This window comes from Myripristis murdjan, chromosome 24, assembly GCF_902150065.1.
Source record: "Myripristis murdjan chromosome 24, fMyrMur1.1, whole genome shotgun sequence".
NCBI lineage: Eukaryota > Metazoa > Chordata > Actinopteri > Holocentriformes > Holocentridae > Myripristis > Myripristis murdjan.
In genome coordinates this window covers 33,335,252-33,353,513 of record NC_044003.1, presented here as the reverse complement: position 1 = coordinate 33,353,513, position 18,262 = coordinate 33,335,252, and the positions used below count along the sequence as shown (strand labels likewise).

The 18,262-nt window shown below is 41.5% G+C and overlaps 1 protein-coding gene across 1 annotated transcript in view; it reads left to right on the top strand.

Moving 5' to 3' along the window:
* The window catches only part of nbas (NBAS subunit of NRZ tethering complex), a 409,584-nt gene that overhangs the window by 37,688 nt on the left and 353,634 nt on the right, over positions 1–18,262 (top strand). Inside the window, 8 exon segments of the mRNA XM_030047740.1 lie at positions 767–900; positions 3,193–3,262; positions 3,264–3,292; positions 11,320–11,458; positions 11,883–11,948; positions 12,073–12,201; positions 12,681–12,744; positions 15,704–15,897. Coding sequence (XP_029903600.1) covers positions 767–900; positions 3,193–3,262; positions 3,264–3,292; positions 11,320–11,458; positions 11,883–11,948; positions 12,073–12,201; positions 12,681–12,744; positions 15,704–15,897 — 825 coding nt within the window.

Below are 18,262 nucleotides of genomic sequence, written 5' to 3'. Positions count from 1 at the left end.
TGTGCATATGAAGTAGTTCAAACTACCCATTAAAATGCATAGAAATGCAGGAAATTGAATCGTGATGCTGATGTGATGATCGTCTGTCTCAGTGGAAGTGCTGTAGCCTAGTGGAGTACAGGCTACTGATTGATGATGATCAAATGTGCTTGAAATTATTTGCATATGTACAGTTGAATTTGTATTGAATCATACAACATATTTGTTTCCACCAAAATGCAAAGTTGACTGTTTATATTATAAGTTTTATATTTAAGTTTTATTTCACACACTTGGGTATGGGGATGATGATTTTACAGTATGCTGGCATTGTGGCCTTTGGGTTAGAGGTGAGTCCTGAGTTCAGGACATTAGGGTTTCCATTTCCAAAATTATGATATTGATGATGACATTCATTTTATTGATTATTGTTTATTTTTGCCCCATTCACCTTAAGTTAACAACAACAAAAATGAAATTTCTTAATTTCTTAAAAGCTTAAATTTCCATGGAAACTTTTTAAAAACCTCATTCAAATTGATGACAAGAAAAAAAAAAAAAAAACGAAAATTCCCCAAATTCCCGAGCTGAATTTTCCCGGGAATTTTCAGAAAAATTGGAAAAAAAGTGACAGCAAAAATCTTCTGAAAATTTCCAATATTCCAGAGTGAAAATTCCCACGGAAATTTTCAGAAACTTTCCGGGAAATTTACCGGAAACTTTCCACCCCTTTGCAACACCAGTTATTTCACATCTCTTTCGCTTTCTTGTCTCTGTTTTTATGCAGGTGGTGTGTTTTCCGGGGGATTTCAGCTTTGCGGTGGCAGGCCTGATCTTCCTGGAGTGCACAGCAAGCGCTCAGTGGTCAGCTGAACTGCTTGTCATCACTTATGGGGGAGGGCTCAAGAGCTACCTCGTCAGGTGAGACACCAAACTGTGTAATTAAGCACCATATCCAGATTCATCTAGCCTTGCACAGCCATACTCTGATATTTTGTCCATTTTAACTGCACCCACAGTCTGGGCACCCTTGCGTTGAAATTATTTGGAATATGGATCTCAGCAGTGGGTATTTAAAAAAAAATGCGTAGAATTTGGTTCAGTCAACCTTCCTGTGTCCAATTTGCTAAGCACATGAAAGCAATGCAATTTGGAACCACAAGTCTCAGAAACACCCTTTATCCCTAACAATTAAATTGTTGTGAATATAGTATATGAAGTTTAAACAGACAAAAATGCCCCAATTTAGCACACATGATGTCATTGCTTCAAGTGGTAAGAAGCTGTGTGGGCAACCATGTCTGTTCAGTGGCATACAGTAGAGGTCGCCTCATCTGAGGGACAAAGGCCCCAAGTTTGAGTCCTCCTTATAAATAGATTTTCCACCATTATGAATTTTGTATTCTTGTGTGGAAAGATATATTCTTGAACGTTCCTTAGTGGACAGAGTTTAAAAAAAAAAAAAAAAAAAAAAAAAAAAGCAGAAATAAAGCTGTGTGCCCCAAAAAATCTGTCTCTGTTTGGACATGGTCATGAATATGTGCATAGATAAAAAAAAAACAAACTAGAAAAGCTAGGCCAGTACGTGCCAGACCACATTCCTAACAATGTAATGTCACCACTGAGAAGCTCCATTATTCTATTTTTGAAAAAAAAAAAAAAGTTAAAAAAAAGTAATGAATAAATAAATAATTGAGTGACATATCAGTTTTTAGGCCTTCTCCTCCAGTGGGTGTCCTGCAACAATAGATCTGACTCCTTTAGCTCACTTAGATATTCAGACTCATTTTTGCTGTGTTGCTAAAGTCAAACGTGATTTGAATGCTTGTATTTTAATGTCTTTGGTACAGGAAAGGCTTCTTTGTCCAATGATTTGTTTAGCTAGCAACATTATGATGCCATATGTGGGTGCATGTGTGTGAGCTTGAGAGCACTTGATTGTGCTTGCTTGTTTATGTAAGTTCTGAGATGAGTGACACCTTAGTTGGACTGCCAAAGCCTCAATAATCCTTAATCAAACCCATACTTGATTAATGATACCTGATTTTTTAAATTTGACATTATTTAATAGGGTATTATTTCTGACGTCTTCAATTTCATTCCATGTGAGTGCTGCAATCATAACAAGCCTTGGTTCACTCAAACTTCAAGAACACAGGATGAGATTGTGAGCGTGTGTCTTTAATCTCGATCAGACAATGTCCTGCGCCATAAGATTTCTCATAACAGAATTCTGCATGCAGATTTAGGTTTGCCAAGAATGGCAAACCTAAATCTGGATGACTGTTTTTTTTTCCTCCTTGTAGGCAGATGAATGGGGATAGCTGTCTTTTACGCTACTGAGAGCTTCCTGTGTGTGTGTGTGTGTGTGTGTGGATGTGTGTATGCACACGCATGTATGTAAAAAGATAATTAAGATGTGGGACGGATTTGGACCAGATTTACCCTGAAAATGTGGTCTTGTTTTTGAAGCTTCAGTTTTAAATATGCAGTCACACACACACACACACACACACACACACACACACACACACACACACACACACACACACACTCCTTTGTCTTCATGAGTGCATTCACATTTCAATATGGTTTCTCAATCACTTTGAATTAGAGATTCAGAAGTGTAGCTGAGCCCTGACACATCTCTCTCTTTCTCTCTCTCTCTCTGTCTCTTTTGCTGCCTCTCTGTGGGAGTTTGCACATGTACACACCCGCTTTAATGTGGCATGAACAGCAAAAAGTCTGGAAGAAGTGTACCTGTGGGAGTCTTATTTATGAAGCACACTTCTCAGTCTCTCTCCCAAAAAGACACCATTTGTATGCCAGCCTTTACAGTTGGTACATGAGCACCAGATTTATGTTTGCTTGCAGGGAAGCACAGTTCAATGAAAATAGTGTATCTGCGTGTAAACTCATATTTGCCCATGAATCTCAAGTTTGTGTCAAATCTACCTGAAATGGCACATTGTAATTGGTCAGAAGATGGAATTTAGTACAGGAAATCAATGGCATGCACATCAAGGCAGAAATTATGATGTGCAGGTGGTGCAGTGTTGTTTACATCAGCGCTTTACATTACATTTTCCCAGAATTTCCCAGTTTGGGATCAGTAAAGTATATCTATCTATCTACATTAATCTAAGATTTGACTGTAATGTGCTGTTATTTAGTTGACCTGTCTGTTATATTGCTATCCTCTCTTTCTCCCAGTGTGGGAACCAATCAGAGCTTCCAGGAGAACCACAGCTTCAGTTTCTCCACCCACTACTCTCATGGCATCAACCTCAGCTATATATCAACCCAGCCACCGGTAAGTTCAGTTTTGGGGTACTATAGCTAAAAGTAGACAAGGAATACTTTGCCAGCATCTTTAAGCACTCACTGGCAACCTGATGCAAGTCCACAGGTTTGACATAGTTTTATTAAAACTCTGTTTCATCAGTGTCTGTGGTTTATATTTAGTTATCCACATCCTAAAAAATCCTTGAATTCATTAGCATGCCAAAATCCGCTTCTGGTGACCCTTAAGGACAATATGAATGCACTACTACCATGGTGTCAATATGCTCTTGTACGCACAGTATGCATAATATTTAAGATAATTTTAAGACATTTATTTTGCAGACAGGTTTTTGCAGGTGAAAGCTACATACTAATAAAAGAATGTAATATAACATGAAAGGCCAGAAAAGGAAGCTTTAAGACAGACCATCTTTAAGAATAAGATGGTCATCAGTTGAAAATCCAAGGGTCGTTCATTCTTTCACTGGCTGCTGGTACCCAGCGGTACCAGCGGTTATCATGGGGAACGTGAGGTCTCTGGGGAATAAGACGGATGAGCTCGCCGCGCTGATTAAGACTCAGAGGGTGTATCGTCAGTGTAGTGTGTTTTGTTTCACTGAGACATGGCTGCACTCGCACATCCCAGACCACAGCGTGGCGGCACCCGGCTTCAGCGTTGTTCGTGCGGACAGAGACATTATTAGTAGCGGTAAGAAGAAGGGAGGAGAGATTGCACTGTATGTGAGTGAGAGGTGGTGTAATCCTGGACATGTGCATGTGAAGGAACGTCTCTGTAACCCGGACATATAACGGGTTGCTGTGGGAATGCGTCCGTATTACCTGCCTAGGGAATTCACGTCCGCCATTGTAATTGCTGTTTACATCCCCCCATCAGCTGATGCGCCGACGGCCTGTGACGTCATCACCCCCACCGTTGCCAGTGTACAGACTCAACACCCCAATGCTTTCACTGTTACTACTGGAGACTTAAATCATGTCTCACTGGACAAACTACTGCCAACCTTCCACCAATATGTTGACTGCCCCACCAGTGACCTGAAAGCGCTCCTTAACAAGAAGAGGGCTTTCAGGTCTGGAGACAGAGAGGAACTAAGGAGAGTGCAGCACGAACTCAGGAAGAAACTGAGGGGGCGCAAAGACAGCTATAGGAGGAAGCTGGAGGCCAAACTCCAGCAGAACAATGTGAGGGATGTGTGGACTGGGATGAAACAGATCACTGGATGTAAAGGGAGACAAAGGCAGCCATCAGGCAGCTTGGAGAGAGCCAACGAGCTGAACGTTTTCTTCAACAGGTTCAGCTCACAGCCGTCTGTCTCCCTCACACATCCAGTCCCCCACACACCCCCACCACATCCACCCCTCACCCCTCTTCCCCCTGTGATGTGCACTCCTGTGCAGCACCTCTCCTCCCCCTCCCCCCTCTACCGCCTCCTCCACTGAAGGACACCAGCACCTCCCCCGCATGACTGTAACTGCAGGCCAGGTTAGGAGACAGCTGGAGAGACTCCACCAGAGGAAGGCCGCAGGACCTGATGGTATCAGCCCCAGGATCCTGAGGACCTGTGCCAGCCAGCTGTCTTCTGTCATCCAACACCTCTCAACCCGAGCCTGAGTCGGAGAGAGTCCCTGGTGCTGTGGAAGATGTCCTGCCTGGTTCCTGTCCCAAAAAAGTCGACTCCATCGGACCTCAATGACTACTGACCAGTTGCCCTCACATCTCATCTGATGAAGGTGCTGGAGAGGCTGGTCTTGGAGCTCATATGCATCTGGATGGTGGTAGCAGCACTGTGAGGATCACATTCTTTGATTTCTCCAGTGCTTTTAACACCATCCAGCCACTGCTGCTGGGTGAGAAGCTGCGGGTGATGGGTGTCGACACCTCTATTGTCTCCTGGATTACTGACTACCTGACAGGCAGGCCACAGTTTGTCCGTCTGGGCAGTGTTCTGTCTGACGCGGTGGTCAGTGATACAGGAGCTCCACAGGGGACTGTGCTGTCCCCTTTCCTTTTCACCTTATACACCACACACTTTCAGTACAACTCTGAGTCATGCCACCCGCAGGAATTTTCTGATGACTCGGCTGTTGTTGGGTGTATAAGTGAGGGAAGGGAAGGGGAGTACAGAGCAGTGGTGGATAACTTTGTGGAGTGGGCTGGACGCAATCACCTGAGGCTGAATGTCAGCAAGACCAGAGAGATGGTGATTGACTTCAGGAAGAAGAGGACGGCTTCACAGTCACTGTGTATTCTGGGAGAGGATGTGGAGGAAGTGGAGGACTACAAGTACCTGGGCGTCAACATCAACAACAGACTGGACTGGAAATCCAACACCAAAGCTGTGTACAAGAGGGGGATGAGCAGACTCTACTTCCTGAGGAAGCTGAGATCCTTCAACGTGTTCAGCAAGATGTTGGAGATCTTCTATCAGTCTGTTGTGGCCAGTGTACTCTTTTTCGCCGTGGTTTGTTGGGGGAGCAGCATCGGAGCCAGTGACACCAACAGACTCAATAAACTGATCAGGAGGGCTGGCTCTGTGATCGGCTGCAAACTGGACACTGTGGAGGCTGTGGTGGAGAGGAGGACACTGAACTGATCACCCTCTCCACCACACACTGGACAGCGGAGCTCCTTCTCCGACAGACTGTTACAGCTCTGCTGTCGAAGGGACAGATACAGGAAATCATTCCTGTATAACTCACACCGGTCTGACAGAGACTCACAATATCCACTACTCAGCACCATACTTGTTTATTTTATTTTATTATCCATCACTCAGCACCTTAACTGTTTATTTATTAGAAGTGGTGATTCCATGGGGCCGAATCAAGTTGGACAGTTGCCCAATCCCAGTACCGGGCGTCGGGTTCTGCCACTTGGTTTCCTGGTTCCATGGTTTCAAGCTTACCCTGTGCCATACCATCTACTATCTGTATATTTCATTTTTCATATTTATTATTGCCATCGGTATATCTTACATTTCAACACTTAAACATTTCATATTCTAAGGTTAGTTTATTGTATATAGTGGGGCAGCTTAGCTCAATATATCACAACTAGTGTTGCAAAATTCCCGGAATTTTCAAAGTTGGAAAATTTCCATGGGAATTTTCGGAAATTAACAGGAATTAATGAGAATTTTTGGGAAATTTTCGGGAATTTATATTCACTGCATTCACCCGGTCATATACATATATACATAATAAACATTTTGGTTTGTTATAAGCAGATATGCATGCAAACATGTTACATTATAATGAATTTCCAGGGAATTTTCGGGAATTTTCCACAGCTCCCCTGGTGGTGACATGAGCTCCCCTGGCTGGAAACATTATGAAATTTTGGGGGAGCAGTGCCTGCTCAGTGCCGGCTAGCACCGCACGCTGTGCGTGGGCACTGTGTCAGGTCTGCCAGATCTGATTGATTATTATTATCAGCTGATTATTGATTGTGCAATGCCGCAATTCGCAGTTAATCGCGCTGCGCGCAGTAAACAATTTTGCGGAAGCAGGAGGACGGCATGATTTATGTCGTATCCACGTTTGCGCACTGCGTGTGTGACCGTGCATGTGCTCGTGCATGATCACCCGTACCGTACTGGAGCACACCCCCTCCAACCGTGCCAGAGTAATTTTAAGTTGATTTAATTAAACAGTCAAAAGTTACTTTGGTGGTCCGTGTATTAATTTTTATCATGTGAATTGAAGTTTGCATAGCCCATATAAATGCTCGGGAAATCTGTTGTTCAAATGAAATTAACCTGATCCATCGGGGCGTTTTATGTAAATATTCTACATTAAGATATTAATGTTATCACCCGTGTGCAACGAATTTTCTCTTTAAAATAATCCTATGTCTGTTCTGTTGTAGGATAGTAATGCAATGACCAGCAGTTATACAGCATTAGTAAGAGGTGTAGGCTATTAATTCAGGCATAGGACTGTGTGCAGTACTATTGTTAAGGGGTGCATATGAAGTGGTTCAAACTACCCATTAAAATGCACAGAAATGCAGGAAATTGAATCGTGATGCTGATGTGATGACCGTCTGTCTCAGTGGAAGTGCTGTAGCCTAGTGGAGTAGAGGCTACTGATTGATGATGATCTAATGTGCTTGAAATTATTTGCATATGTACAGTTGAATTTGCATTGAATCATGCAACATATTTGTTTCCACCAAAAGGCAAAGTTGACTGTTTATATTATAAGTTTAATATTTAAGTTTTTTTTTCACACACTTGGGTATGGGAATGATGATTTTACAGTATGCTGGCATTGTGGCCTTTGGGTTAGAGGTGAGTCCTGAGTTCAGGACATTAGGGTTTCCATTTCCAAAATGGTGATATTGATGTTGACATTCATTTTATTGATTATTGTTTATTTTTGCCCCATTCACCTTAAGTTAACAACAACAAAAATGAAATTTCTTAATTTCTTAAAAGCTTAAATTTCCATGGAAACTTTTTAAAAAACCAAATTGATGACAAGAAAAAAAAAAAAAAGAAAATTCCCAAAATTCCCGAGCCGAATTTTGCCGGGAATTTTCGGAAAAATTGGAGAAAAAAAGTGACAGCAAAAATCTTCTGAAAATTTCCAATATTCCAGAGCAAAAATTTCCACAGGAATTTTCAGAAACTTTCCGGGAAATTTACCGGAAACTTGCCACCCCTTTGCAACACTAATCACAACAATCGGTCATTTTGTGATAAAAGCATAAAATGTGGTAGATGTGTTGGTGGATATATTTCAAACAAATCTGGATATTGGGCCATCACAAAATCGCCCCCTCGTGGCCATAGCAGGCATTTGATTTGTTAAAATGAATAAATATTAAATATTAAAATGATTGATTAAAATATTTTAAAACTGTAAATACACATTAAATTAAGAAAAAAACAGTTATACACACTCAGTTTCTCAAACACTTTGCCCCACCACCACAACCACCACTGCAAGCCAGCTAACCAACAAGCTAGCTAGCATATGGGTCATTCCATGTCATTTCACCAAATTTTCAGGTCATCCCATGCACTTGGGTCTCTAAAAAATCTGAAAAATTCACCAGTTGTTCCTTATTTATCCAACAGGCACACTGTAAAATTTTAGTTTGCTCGCATGGATACTTTTTGAGATATGACCAATTAAGTGAGGGGGGTATGTGTCGATTTTGGTGCAATTTTTGCGCGCCCTTATTTTTCCTCCATTTTCAGGTGTCAATATCTCAAGAACTACACCACATAGGAAACAGAAATTTGATACAATTATACACCTCCACCTACTCTCTGAGAATATACAAAAACTTCTGTCATACATCATAACTGGTAGGCATGCCAGCCTTTGAAAAATGGAAAAAAAAAAATTATACGGGTTTCGTGGTCGACCATGTTTGGGCATTCAGAAAACAACTTTGTATTTGCTCCAGCTTAAAAAAAATCATAACTGTGCAGTAAAGTGCCCATTCTGTGCCCATTGTTAATTTTTTTCAAATTTGAAGATAATCACACCAAAATGGTTTCAAGAGGCTTAAGAGATTTGGTAAAAAGTTCATGAAAATAATGTTGTGATGTTGTGACAAATAAATGCATTTCTGATGAAACGGTCATTATATTTTCGGTTAATAATGAACAAATAATAAACAATACATGAATATAAATGCTCTAATATTGAGGAGTTTCAATATTCGCGAGTGGTGAAACAGCCCCATGTTTGGGATGTAAAAAAAAAAAGAAGAACTTGCATAAAAATGTTTTATATCCCAAGAAAGAGTAAGCTTTGAACTTTAAATTAAAACAGAGATCAGATTTTTTAAGACATTCCCACATGCAGTTATGGGCCAGTGAAAAAATAAATTTTCAAGCTAGCAAAACTAGGTAGTTAAGGTAGCAAGTATGTAGCAAATCTGAGTGTGGGAGAGTAAGACACTGCAAAATTATGTATTGTAGAATGTAGACATTTCAACAAAATTACATTTTGAGAGATAGTAGGGGTGTAAGAAAATATTGATATTCTTTGAAATGCTGTACTGATAATGCAAAAAGCTAAAAACAAATAAGAAAAAACACTTCCTGAAAGCACGAAACTTAATTTACTTTCATTATGCGTTTTTAGAACTTAAATGTCTCCTTTACCCATGTGGTTCTTTTTTATTTATTTACTTTATCACTCCATCACTGTCACACACCTTAGGACAAGGATTTTGCCCTTGTAGTCCAGTAATTTTAGGCCAAAATTGGGGTCAACCTAGGACAAATTTTCATAAAATTTTCATAAAATGACTGAACTATTGTAGAATTTTTAAAATACAAGATTCGTAGACTGTGCAGGGCAATGTGAGAGCCTATTAAAGTTTATGTTCTGTTCTGTTATATTGTAATAAAGCTTTTTCCCACTTTAAAATGTCTCTAAATTATATTTGTGGTGCTGAAAACATGAAACAGCAGCTGTAGGGTAGGCAAAGCATTCCATGCCAGTAACCACTGGCGGCCAGTTTTAAAAATGGCTGCCACGGTCATCAGAATAAAAATTTGCAGTGGCCCAATATCCAGATTCATTCAACATATATTCAGCTATGAGTGTACCAAATTTGGTGCTTTTATCACAACATGAACGATAGTTTAGCTATGCCACCCCACTAATATACTTAGCCCTTATTGTCTCTAGTGTATATATTTCGTATATTTAGTCTCTATTGTATATACTTTTAATTTTAATTTTAATTTTATTTTATGTTTTTTATTGATGATGCTGCTGTAATGTGTGAATTTCCCAGTTTGGGATCAATAAAGTATACCTATCTATCTATCTATCTATCTATCTATTAGTTATAAATTAAATTAGTTATTTTAGTCCTGAGTAAGGCACCCTGTAGCAGCAGTACAGAGCAGTGGCCCATTCTGCCATCTGCAGGAATTGACCAGGATGGCCCTCTTCGTCACAAGCCTCTTAGAGGTCTTAGTGAGCCAATTTGATCCTATGACTATTTTCACCAAGCTTCCCACCACCAGCTAAATGGTTTTGTAGCTAATACATTACATAAAACCTCAGTGAAACTTTGGTGAAAATTGGGTTATTATAGCAGCAGAGAGTACAATAGAAATAAGGCTGAGCTAAAAAGAGAATAATGCTAATAATAAAACAAATAATTACAACAGATGAACATTTTTAAAAATACACCACATGGAAAAAAATGTAATCCTTACAAGTTGAAGCATATGTGCAAATGTATCCTAATAGCTTTTCACAGGTGTATAGATGGGGAACAAATATTCAGACATGTGTCCAGCTGTCCAGCTAGCGTATTGCAGTCTGTTCCCATGATCAGAATTACAGATGGAGATAATATACAATGTGCAGAAGTATGTAAAAACATGCAAATGGGCATGTATTTAATCAATGTGTCATGCTGTTTAGATACAAACTTACTGATATCAAATTTGACCAAACTAGTAAATACACTGATAGACTCCAAATTAGTATCCAACATCACCCTCATCTCTTGGCTCCTGCAGTACTATTTGTCCATTTTCCCTGCAGCAGGGGGCAGTGTTGAGCCAGACTGCAGTGCTTCATCTCCCCCTCTGATTACCTTATCTAGTATTGCATCTGTTCTGCTCCAGGATGAAGGGAGACTCATACATCACTGTGGTCATTATAGTGTTGTGTGTGTCTTAATTGCGGTTAGCCACAGGTTCCAGACAAACTTTACCTTTGACAATTCATGATTTAACAGGACACTTTATTGATCAGTGCAAAGAGTTCTGTTTTTTTTCTGCTCTATAGTGAGGTCAGAGCACAGGTTCTTCAAAAGAGTGGTGTCCCTGCAGCTGGCAAGGATTCAGGTTCATTGCTCAAATGCATGTTGACAGTGTGGATGTTTGCTGAAATGCGTATTTTCAACCCAAATGTCCTAGGTGAAGGTTGAGGGATGCTCTCCCCGTTAAGCATCTAACGCCTTGTGTCAAAATTTCACAGGGCCACTTGTGATCTATAGGGCTGCAATGATGGGGTTGTTAACACTGCATGCATTTGTATTTCCAGGTTGCTATTCGTGGGGGGCTGCGAGTCAGGGGATAACTGTATGTCCAAGGCCTCTTGCTGTGGGATCACAGCCTGGAGGGCTCTGTCTGGCTCACCTCACTACAAGCAAGTCACCAGTTATGAGGACGACATCAACACAGTACGGAGCACAGTGATGTGTATTATGAAAGACACTCTAGGCAATACATTGATGTTATATTACTATCATGATATAAGACAAGCTAGCCTCTGTGATTTTCAATATTGTAATATCATGTAATATCATGATATGGCATAAGTGTTGTCTTTTCCTGATTTTGAAGGCTGTATTACAGCACAGGGAGACAGACTGCCATTTCTGTTTTATAATATGCCACTACCTGCTTAGTCTTCATTTACACATTAACAACAATTGTTAAGCAAATGTTTTGTGTAAAAATGATACATAAGCACAGTAATCATCCCTTCAGTATCATCACAACACTGATATTAACAAACAAGTCAAAGATACTATATGATTTTGTCCATGTCGCCTAGCCCCAGTATGTACACATACGGACATTATTGTCATCTTTGTCTGCTAGACTCAGAAGAGAGGTTTCTTCAGGATCCCTAGCTTCAGGATCTTTTCCAGACAAGGAGATGAACAGGTAGCGTAGCCCTCCTTCCTATCTGTGTCACTCTATTGCATACTACTTGTTTATCACAAAGGACTTAGAAAGTGCACTCCAACATCACTCTGCTTTTTGAGTGTGTGTGTCACATGTTTTCCAGGATGGTGTCTTCCATATGAGTCTGAGTCCTGATGGCACCCTGCTGGCTGTCATCCACTTCTCTGGTCGCCTGTCTCTCTGGGATGTCCCCTCCCTTAAACAGAGGGCCACCTGGAGCCAAGAACAACAGGTACACTGGTGCACCGCTTGTGTTGTGCATGTTATTAATTTACTTATGCAAAATAAACCTGTGTGCATTCTAGTGTGTGCTGGTAATTTTTTGTGCATTATATGCTTGAATGGCTGTATTAATGTAATCTTTCTTTGGCCCATGCATATGTATGTATTTGTATGCGTGTGAAAGAGAGACGGAGAAAGAGAGAGAGTGCACAAGAGTGTGTTCTCCCATTAGACAGTTAGTGAAGGGGCTTAGGAAGGGCTTGTATTTTTGGGCTGATTTGATTTGTGCACTGTGTATATTCTGCTTCAGTGCTGGTCCGAGCAGACAGCTTTAGTGTGTGTGAGTGTTTGTGGTAAGTGTAAACAGGGTTAGCAGATTAATCTCTCTCCTCTTGATGTCTTTCTACTGTTTATTTCCACCCCCTTTTCAATCTCTCTCTCGCTCTCTCTCTCTTCTTCCATTCCTCCATCTTTCGGTCCTCCCTGCAGCCAGGATTTGAGGAGATCAACCCGGAGTGGAAAAGTTCACTGGAGAGAAGGAAGAAAATAAAAGGTGGTTTGGCCCACAGGGCAAAAGAGAGCACACTCTATTGCTGACACAAGCAGCACACACTGCACACCATTTAATGATTTTTGACATGTCGGTATGGATATGTTGGCATAAAGCCAAATTTGCTAAGGCTAGCAAACTTTTTTTTCCCTTTCTGCGTGTTAATATACAGTACAGGCCAAAAGTTTGGACACACCTTCTCATTCAATGTGTTTTCTTTATTTTCATGACTATTTACATTGTAGATTTTCACTGAAGGCATCAAAACTATGAATGAACACGTGGAGTTATGTACTTAACAAAAAAAGGTGAAATAACTGAAAACATGTTTTATATTCTAGTTTCTTCAAAATAGCCACCCTTTGCTCTGATTACTGCTTTGCACACTCTTGGCATTCTCTCCATGAGCTTCAAGAGGTAGTCACCTGAAATGGTTTTCACTTCACAGGTGTGCCTTACCAGGGTTAATTAGTGGAATTTCTTGCTTTATCAATGGGGTTGGGACCATCAGTTGTGTTGTGCAGAAGTCAGGTTACTACACAGCCGACAGCCCTATTGGACAACTGTTAAAATTCATATTATGGCAAGAACCAATCAGCTAACTAAAGAAAAACCAGTGGCCATCATTACTTTAAGAAATGAAGGTCAGTCAGTCCGGAAAATTGCAAAAACTTTAAATGTGTCCCCAAGTGGAGTCGCAAAAACCATCAAGCGCTACAATGAAACTGGCACACATGAGGACCGACCCAGGAAAGGAAGACCATGAGTCACCTCTGCTTCTGAGGACAAGTTCATCCGAGTCACCAGCCTCAGAAATCGCAAGTTAACAGCAGCTCAGATCAGAGACCAGATGAATGCCACACAGAGTTCTAGCAGCAGACCCATCTCTAGAACAACTGTTAAGAGGAGACTGCGCGAATCAGGCCTTCATGGTCAAATAGCTGCTAGGAAACCACTGCTAAGGAGAGGCAACAAGCAGAAGAGATTTGTTTGGGCCAAGAAACACAAGGAATGGACGTCAGACCAGTGGAAATCTGTGCTTTGATCTGATGAGTCCAAATTTGCGATCTTTGGTTTCAACCGCCGTGTCTCTGTGAGATGCAGAAAAGGTGAATGGATGGATTCCACATGCCTGGTTCCCACTGTGAAGCATGGAGGAGGAGGTGTGATGGTGTGGGGGTGTTTTGCTGGTGACACTGTTGGGGATTTATTCAAAATTGAAGGCACACTGAACCAGCATGGCTACCACAGCATCCTGCAGCTACATGCCATCCCATCCGGTTTGCGTTTAGTTGGACCATCATTTATTTTTCAACAGGGCAATGACCCCAAACACACCTCCAGGCTGTGTAAGGGCTATTTGACCAAGAAGGAGAGTGATGTAGTGCTGCGGCAGATGACCTGGCCTCCACAGTCACCGGACCTGAACCCAATCCAGATGGTTTGGGGTGAGCTGGACTGCAGAGTGAAGGCAAAGGGGCCAACAAATGCTAAACACCTCTGGGAACTCCTTCAAGACTGTTGGAAAACCATTTCAGGTGACTACCTCTTGAAGCTCATGGAGAGAATGCCAAGAGTGTGCAAAGCAGTAATCAGAGCAAAGGGTGGCTATTTTGAAGAAACTAGAATATAAAACATGTTTTCAGTTATTTCACCTTTTTTTGTTAAGTACATAACTCCACGTGTTCATTCATAGTTTTGATGCTTTCAGTGAGAATCTACAATGTAAATAGTCATGAAAATAAAGAAAACGCATTGAATGAGAAGGTGTGTCCAAACTTTTGGCCTGTACTGTATGTATAAACAGTTTGTGTGTGTGTAGGTTTTGTGGATTTGTGCCTACATTTTTTCTTTTGACAGTTTGTCTGCTAGTTAAATGTCTTTGCTGTAGCCAGTGTTGTGTTTATGTGGTAGTCTCCCTGTGTGGCTTTGTCTCTTATGTGATAAGTGATACATGTTCAAGCTCAAGTTAATTTAAAGCCCAGTATCACTGTTTACAGTCTCAAAAGGCTTGATATACCCACAAGTTTATCACAAACAGGATAGCACTTTGACTTAATCCTCATTGTGAGCAAGAAAAAACTCCCCAAAAAAACCGAGGTGTCGAAGAAATCTTGAGGGACCACAGAGATAGGAGACCCCATTTTTTGCCAGACGGATGTTGAAAAGGTGCCGACCCAGTGGCAAGTAATACATATCATATTATATGTTAATATTGACATTACAATCATATTACAAAAGAAAACATACTAGCAGACAAAATCAGGACAACAAAAACAGCAGGGGTCCCCGGCTGAGGTAGGCGACATCTCCACAGCACTACAGGGCAATGATAAGCCTGAAGGAAAGCTAATGGCTGTGGCAGGTGCAAGAAGAGCAGGGTTATGCACGGGGATTAGGGCCAGGAACAGCCGAGCATGGAGACAGCCAGACCACTGACCTAAAGATGGGAGCCACATCTATGCAGCGAGACCCAGGCATCAGGGTTAGTTACACAGAAAACAGCATAGTCAAGTCTGAGAGCAGAGAGGAAAGTGAAGAAGAGAGAGACTGTGAGAGTCATCTCATAGCCATTTTTAAACCGGAAGGTAAAATGCCAGATTTAAGTAACAAATTTCGAAGATTGAACATGATTGTGCCAAGAACTGAGAAGAGCTGTATATAATGTTTAGCAAGTAGGGGATAAGGCAGACAAGAGGCTGGTTTATCCGAGAGCACCAGTTTGGAAAGCATGTCTCAAGGGACAGTATTAGTCAGAGGGTGCGCATTCTGATTAATCTCATACATGTATCCAGTCCAATCGGAATGTGACTGAATAAGGTTAACAAGGACAGGTCTTGGTAAATTGTTGTTAAAAGTTGAAGGTTATGAAAGAAATAACAAAAAGTTAATCAAACTGAAAGGGATCATCGTTTTGTACATACCATTTTGTCACACTGTGTGTCTCTCTGCCTTGCCCCAGACAAGGAGCAGTACTACCCTTTGATGGATGTGAGCTGGTGGAGCGACGGTGTGCTGATCCTGGCCCGCTGCTCTGGCTCTCTCACCGTCTCCTCTGTCAGGACACTCCGAAACCTCCTGGGCAAATCCTGCGAGTGGTTTGAACCCTCACCACGTGTCACCGCCGCACACAATGGAGGGTTCCTCAGCCTGGAAGTAAATAATTTTTAAGAATATGTGTTTAATTATTTAAATACCAAGAAAGAAGTGTGTACGTGCATGTGCACTAATTTTGTAGGCTAAAACTGTATATACAGTGGAGGAAATAATTCTTTGATCCCTTGCCGATTTTGTAAAAATCGGCAAAGAAATCGGCAAAGAATTGACAAAGAAATGAACACTATTATAATTTTACTGGTAGGTTTATTCTAACAGTGAGAGATAGAATATCAAAAAGAAAATCCAGAAAATCACATTATATAAAAGATATAAACTGATTTGCATTCCACTGAGTGAAATAAGTATTTGATCCCCTAGCAACCATTAAGAATTCTGGCTCCCACAGACCTGTTAGATACTCAACTAATACTAGATACTAATCTCAACTTCTTACCTGCATAAAAGACACCTGTCTCAACTTGTCACCTATATATAAGACAGCTGTTCACAGAATCAATCAATCAGACTCCAACCTCTCCATCATGGGCAAGACCAAAGAGCTGTCTAAGGATGTCAGGGACAAGATTATAGACCTGCACAAGGCCGGAAAGCGCTACAAGACCATAAGCAAGAAGCTGGGTGAGAAGGAGACAACTGCTGGTGCAATTATTCGAAAATGGAAGAAACACAAAATGACCATCAGCTGACCTCGGTCTGGGGCTCCACGCAAGATCTCACCTTGTGGGGTATCAATAATCATGAGAAAGGTGAGAAATCAGCCTACAACTGCACGGGAGGAGCTTCTTAATGATCTCAAGGCAGCTGGGACCACGGTCACCAAGAAAATCACTGGTAACACACTATGCTGTAATGGATTAAAATCCTGCAGTGCCCGCAAGGTCCCCCTGCTCAAGAACGCACATGTACAGGCCCGTCTGAAGTTTGCCAATGAACACCTGAATGATTCAGAGAATGCTTGGGAGTCAGATGAGACCACAATTGAGCTCTTTAGCATCAACTCAACTCGCCGTGTTTGGAGGAAGAGAAATGCTGATTATGACCCCAAGAACACCATCCCCACCATCAAGCATGGAGGTGGAAACATTATGCTTTGGGGGTGTTTCTCTGCCAAGGGGACAGGACAACTTCACTGCATCAACGGGAGGATGGACGGGGCCACGTACCATAAAATCTTGAGTGACAACCTCCTTCCCTCCGCCAGGACATTGAAAATGGGTTGTGGATGGGTCTTCCAGCACGACAATGACCCAAAACATACGGCCAAGGCAACAAAGGAGTGGCTCCAGAAGAAGCACATTAAGGTCATGAAGTGCCCCAGCCAGTCTCCAGACCTTAATCCCATAGAAAATCTGTGGAGTTGAAGCTCTGAAAAAATCAAGAAGCTGGGGCAAATACAAAGTTGTTTTCTGAAGGCCCAAACATGGTTGACCACAAAACCTGTGTAATTTTTTTTCCCATTTTTGAGGGGCTGGCATGCCTACCAGTTATGATGTATGACAGATGTTTTGTATATTCTGAGAGAGTAGGTGGAGGTGCATTATCGTACCAAATTTCAGTTACCTATCTAGTGTAGTTCTTGAGATATTGACACTTGAAAATGGAGGAAAAATAAGGACACATGAAAATCGCACCAAAATCAACACATAACCCCCTCACTAAATTGGCCGTATCTCAAAAAGTATCCATCCGAGCAAACTAAAATTTTACGGTGTGCCTAATGGATAAATAAGGAACAACTGGTCTATCTATCTGTGTATATATATATGAATATACACACACATACACTATATTGCCAAAAGTATTCACTCACCTATCCAAATAAGATAAGATAAGAGATAAGATAAGATATTCCTTTATTAGTCCCACGGTGGGGAAATTTCACGCATCACAGCAGCAAAGTGGATAGCAAGATACGAAGCACAGTTTACACAATAAACAGTATATACAGATAACAGTACCAAAGAGCAATATAAACACTGTAAACAAGGAATGTAGAAAAATACTATGTTGTTAAGGTGCTGAGAATGTGCATTCTAGTGCAGTCAGTGCAGTCCTGGAGAGTGTGTGGTCTACTGGGAGCACTGGTTGTTATAGAGTCTGACAGCTGCAGGAAGGAAGGACCTGCGATAGCGTTCCTTCACACACTTTGGGTGAAGCAGTCTGTCGCTGAAGGAGCTCTCCAGTGTAGTTAAAGTGTCCTGCAGGGGATGGGAGTCGTTCACAATCATGGATGACAGCTTAGCCATCATCCTCCTCTCACCTACCACCTCCACTGAGTCGAGGGGGCATCCCAGGACAGAGCTGGCCTTCCTGATCAGTTTATCAAGTCTCTTTCTGTCAGCCGTCGAGATGCTGCTCCCCCAGCAGACCACTCCATAAAAGATGGCTGATGCCACCACAG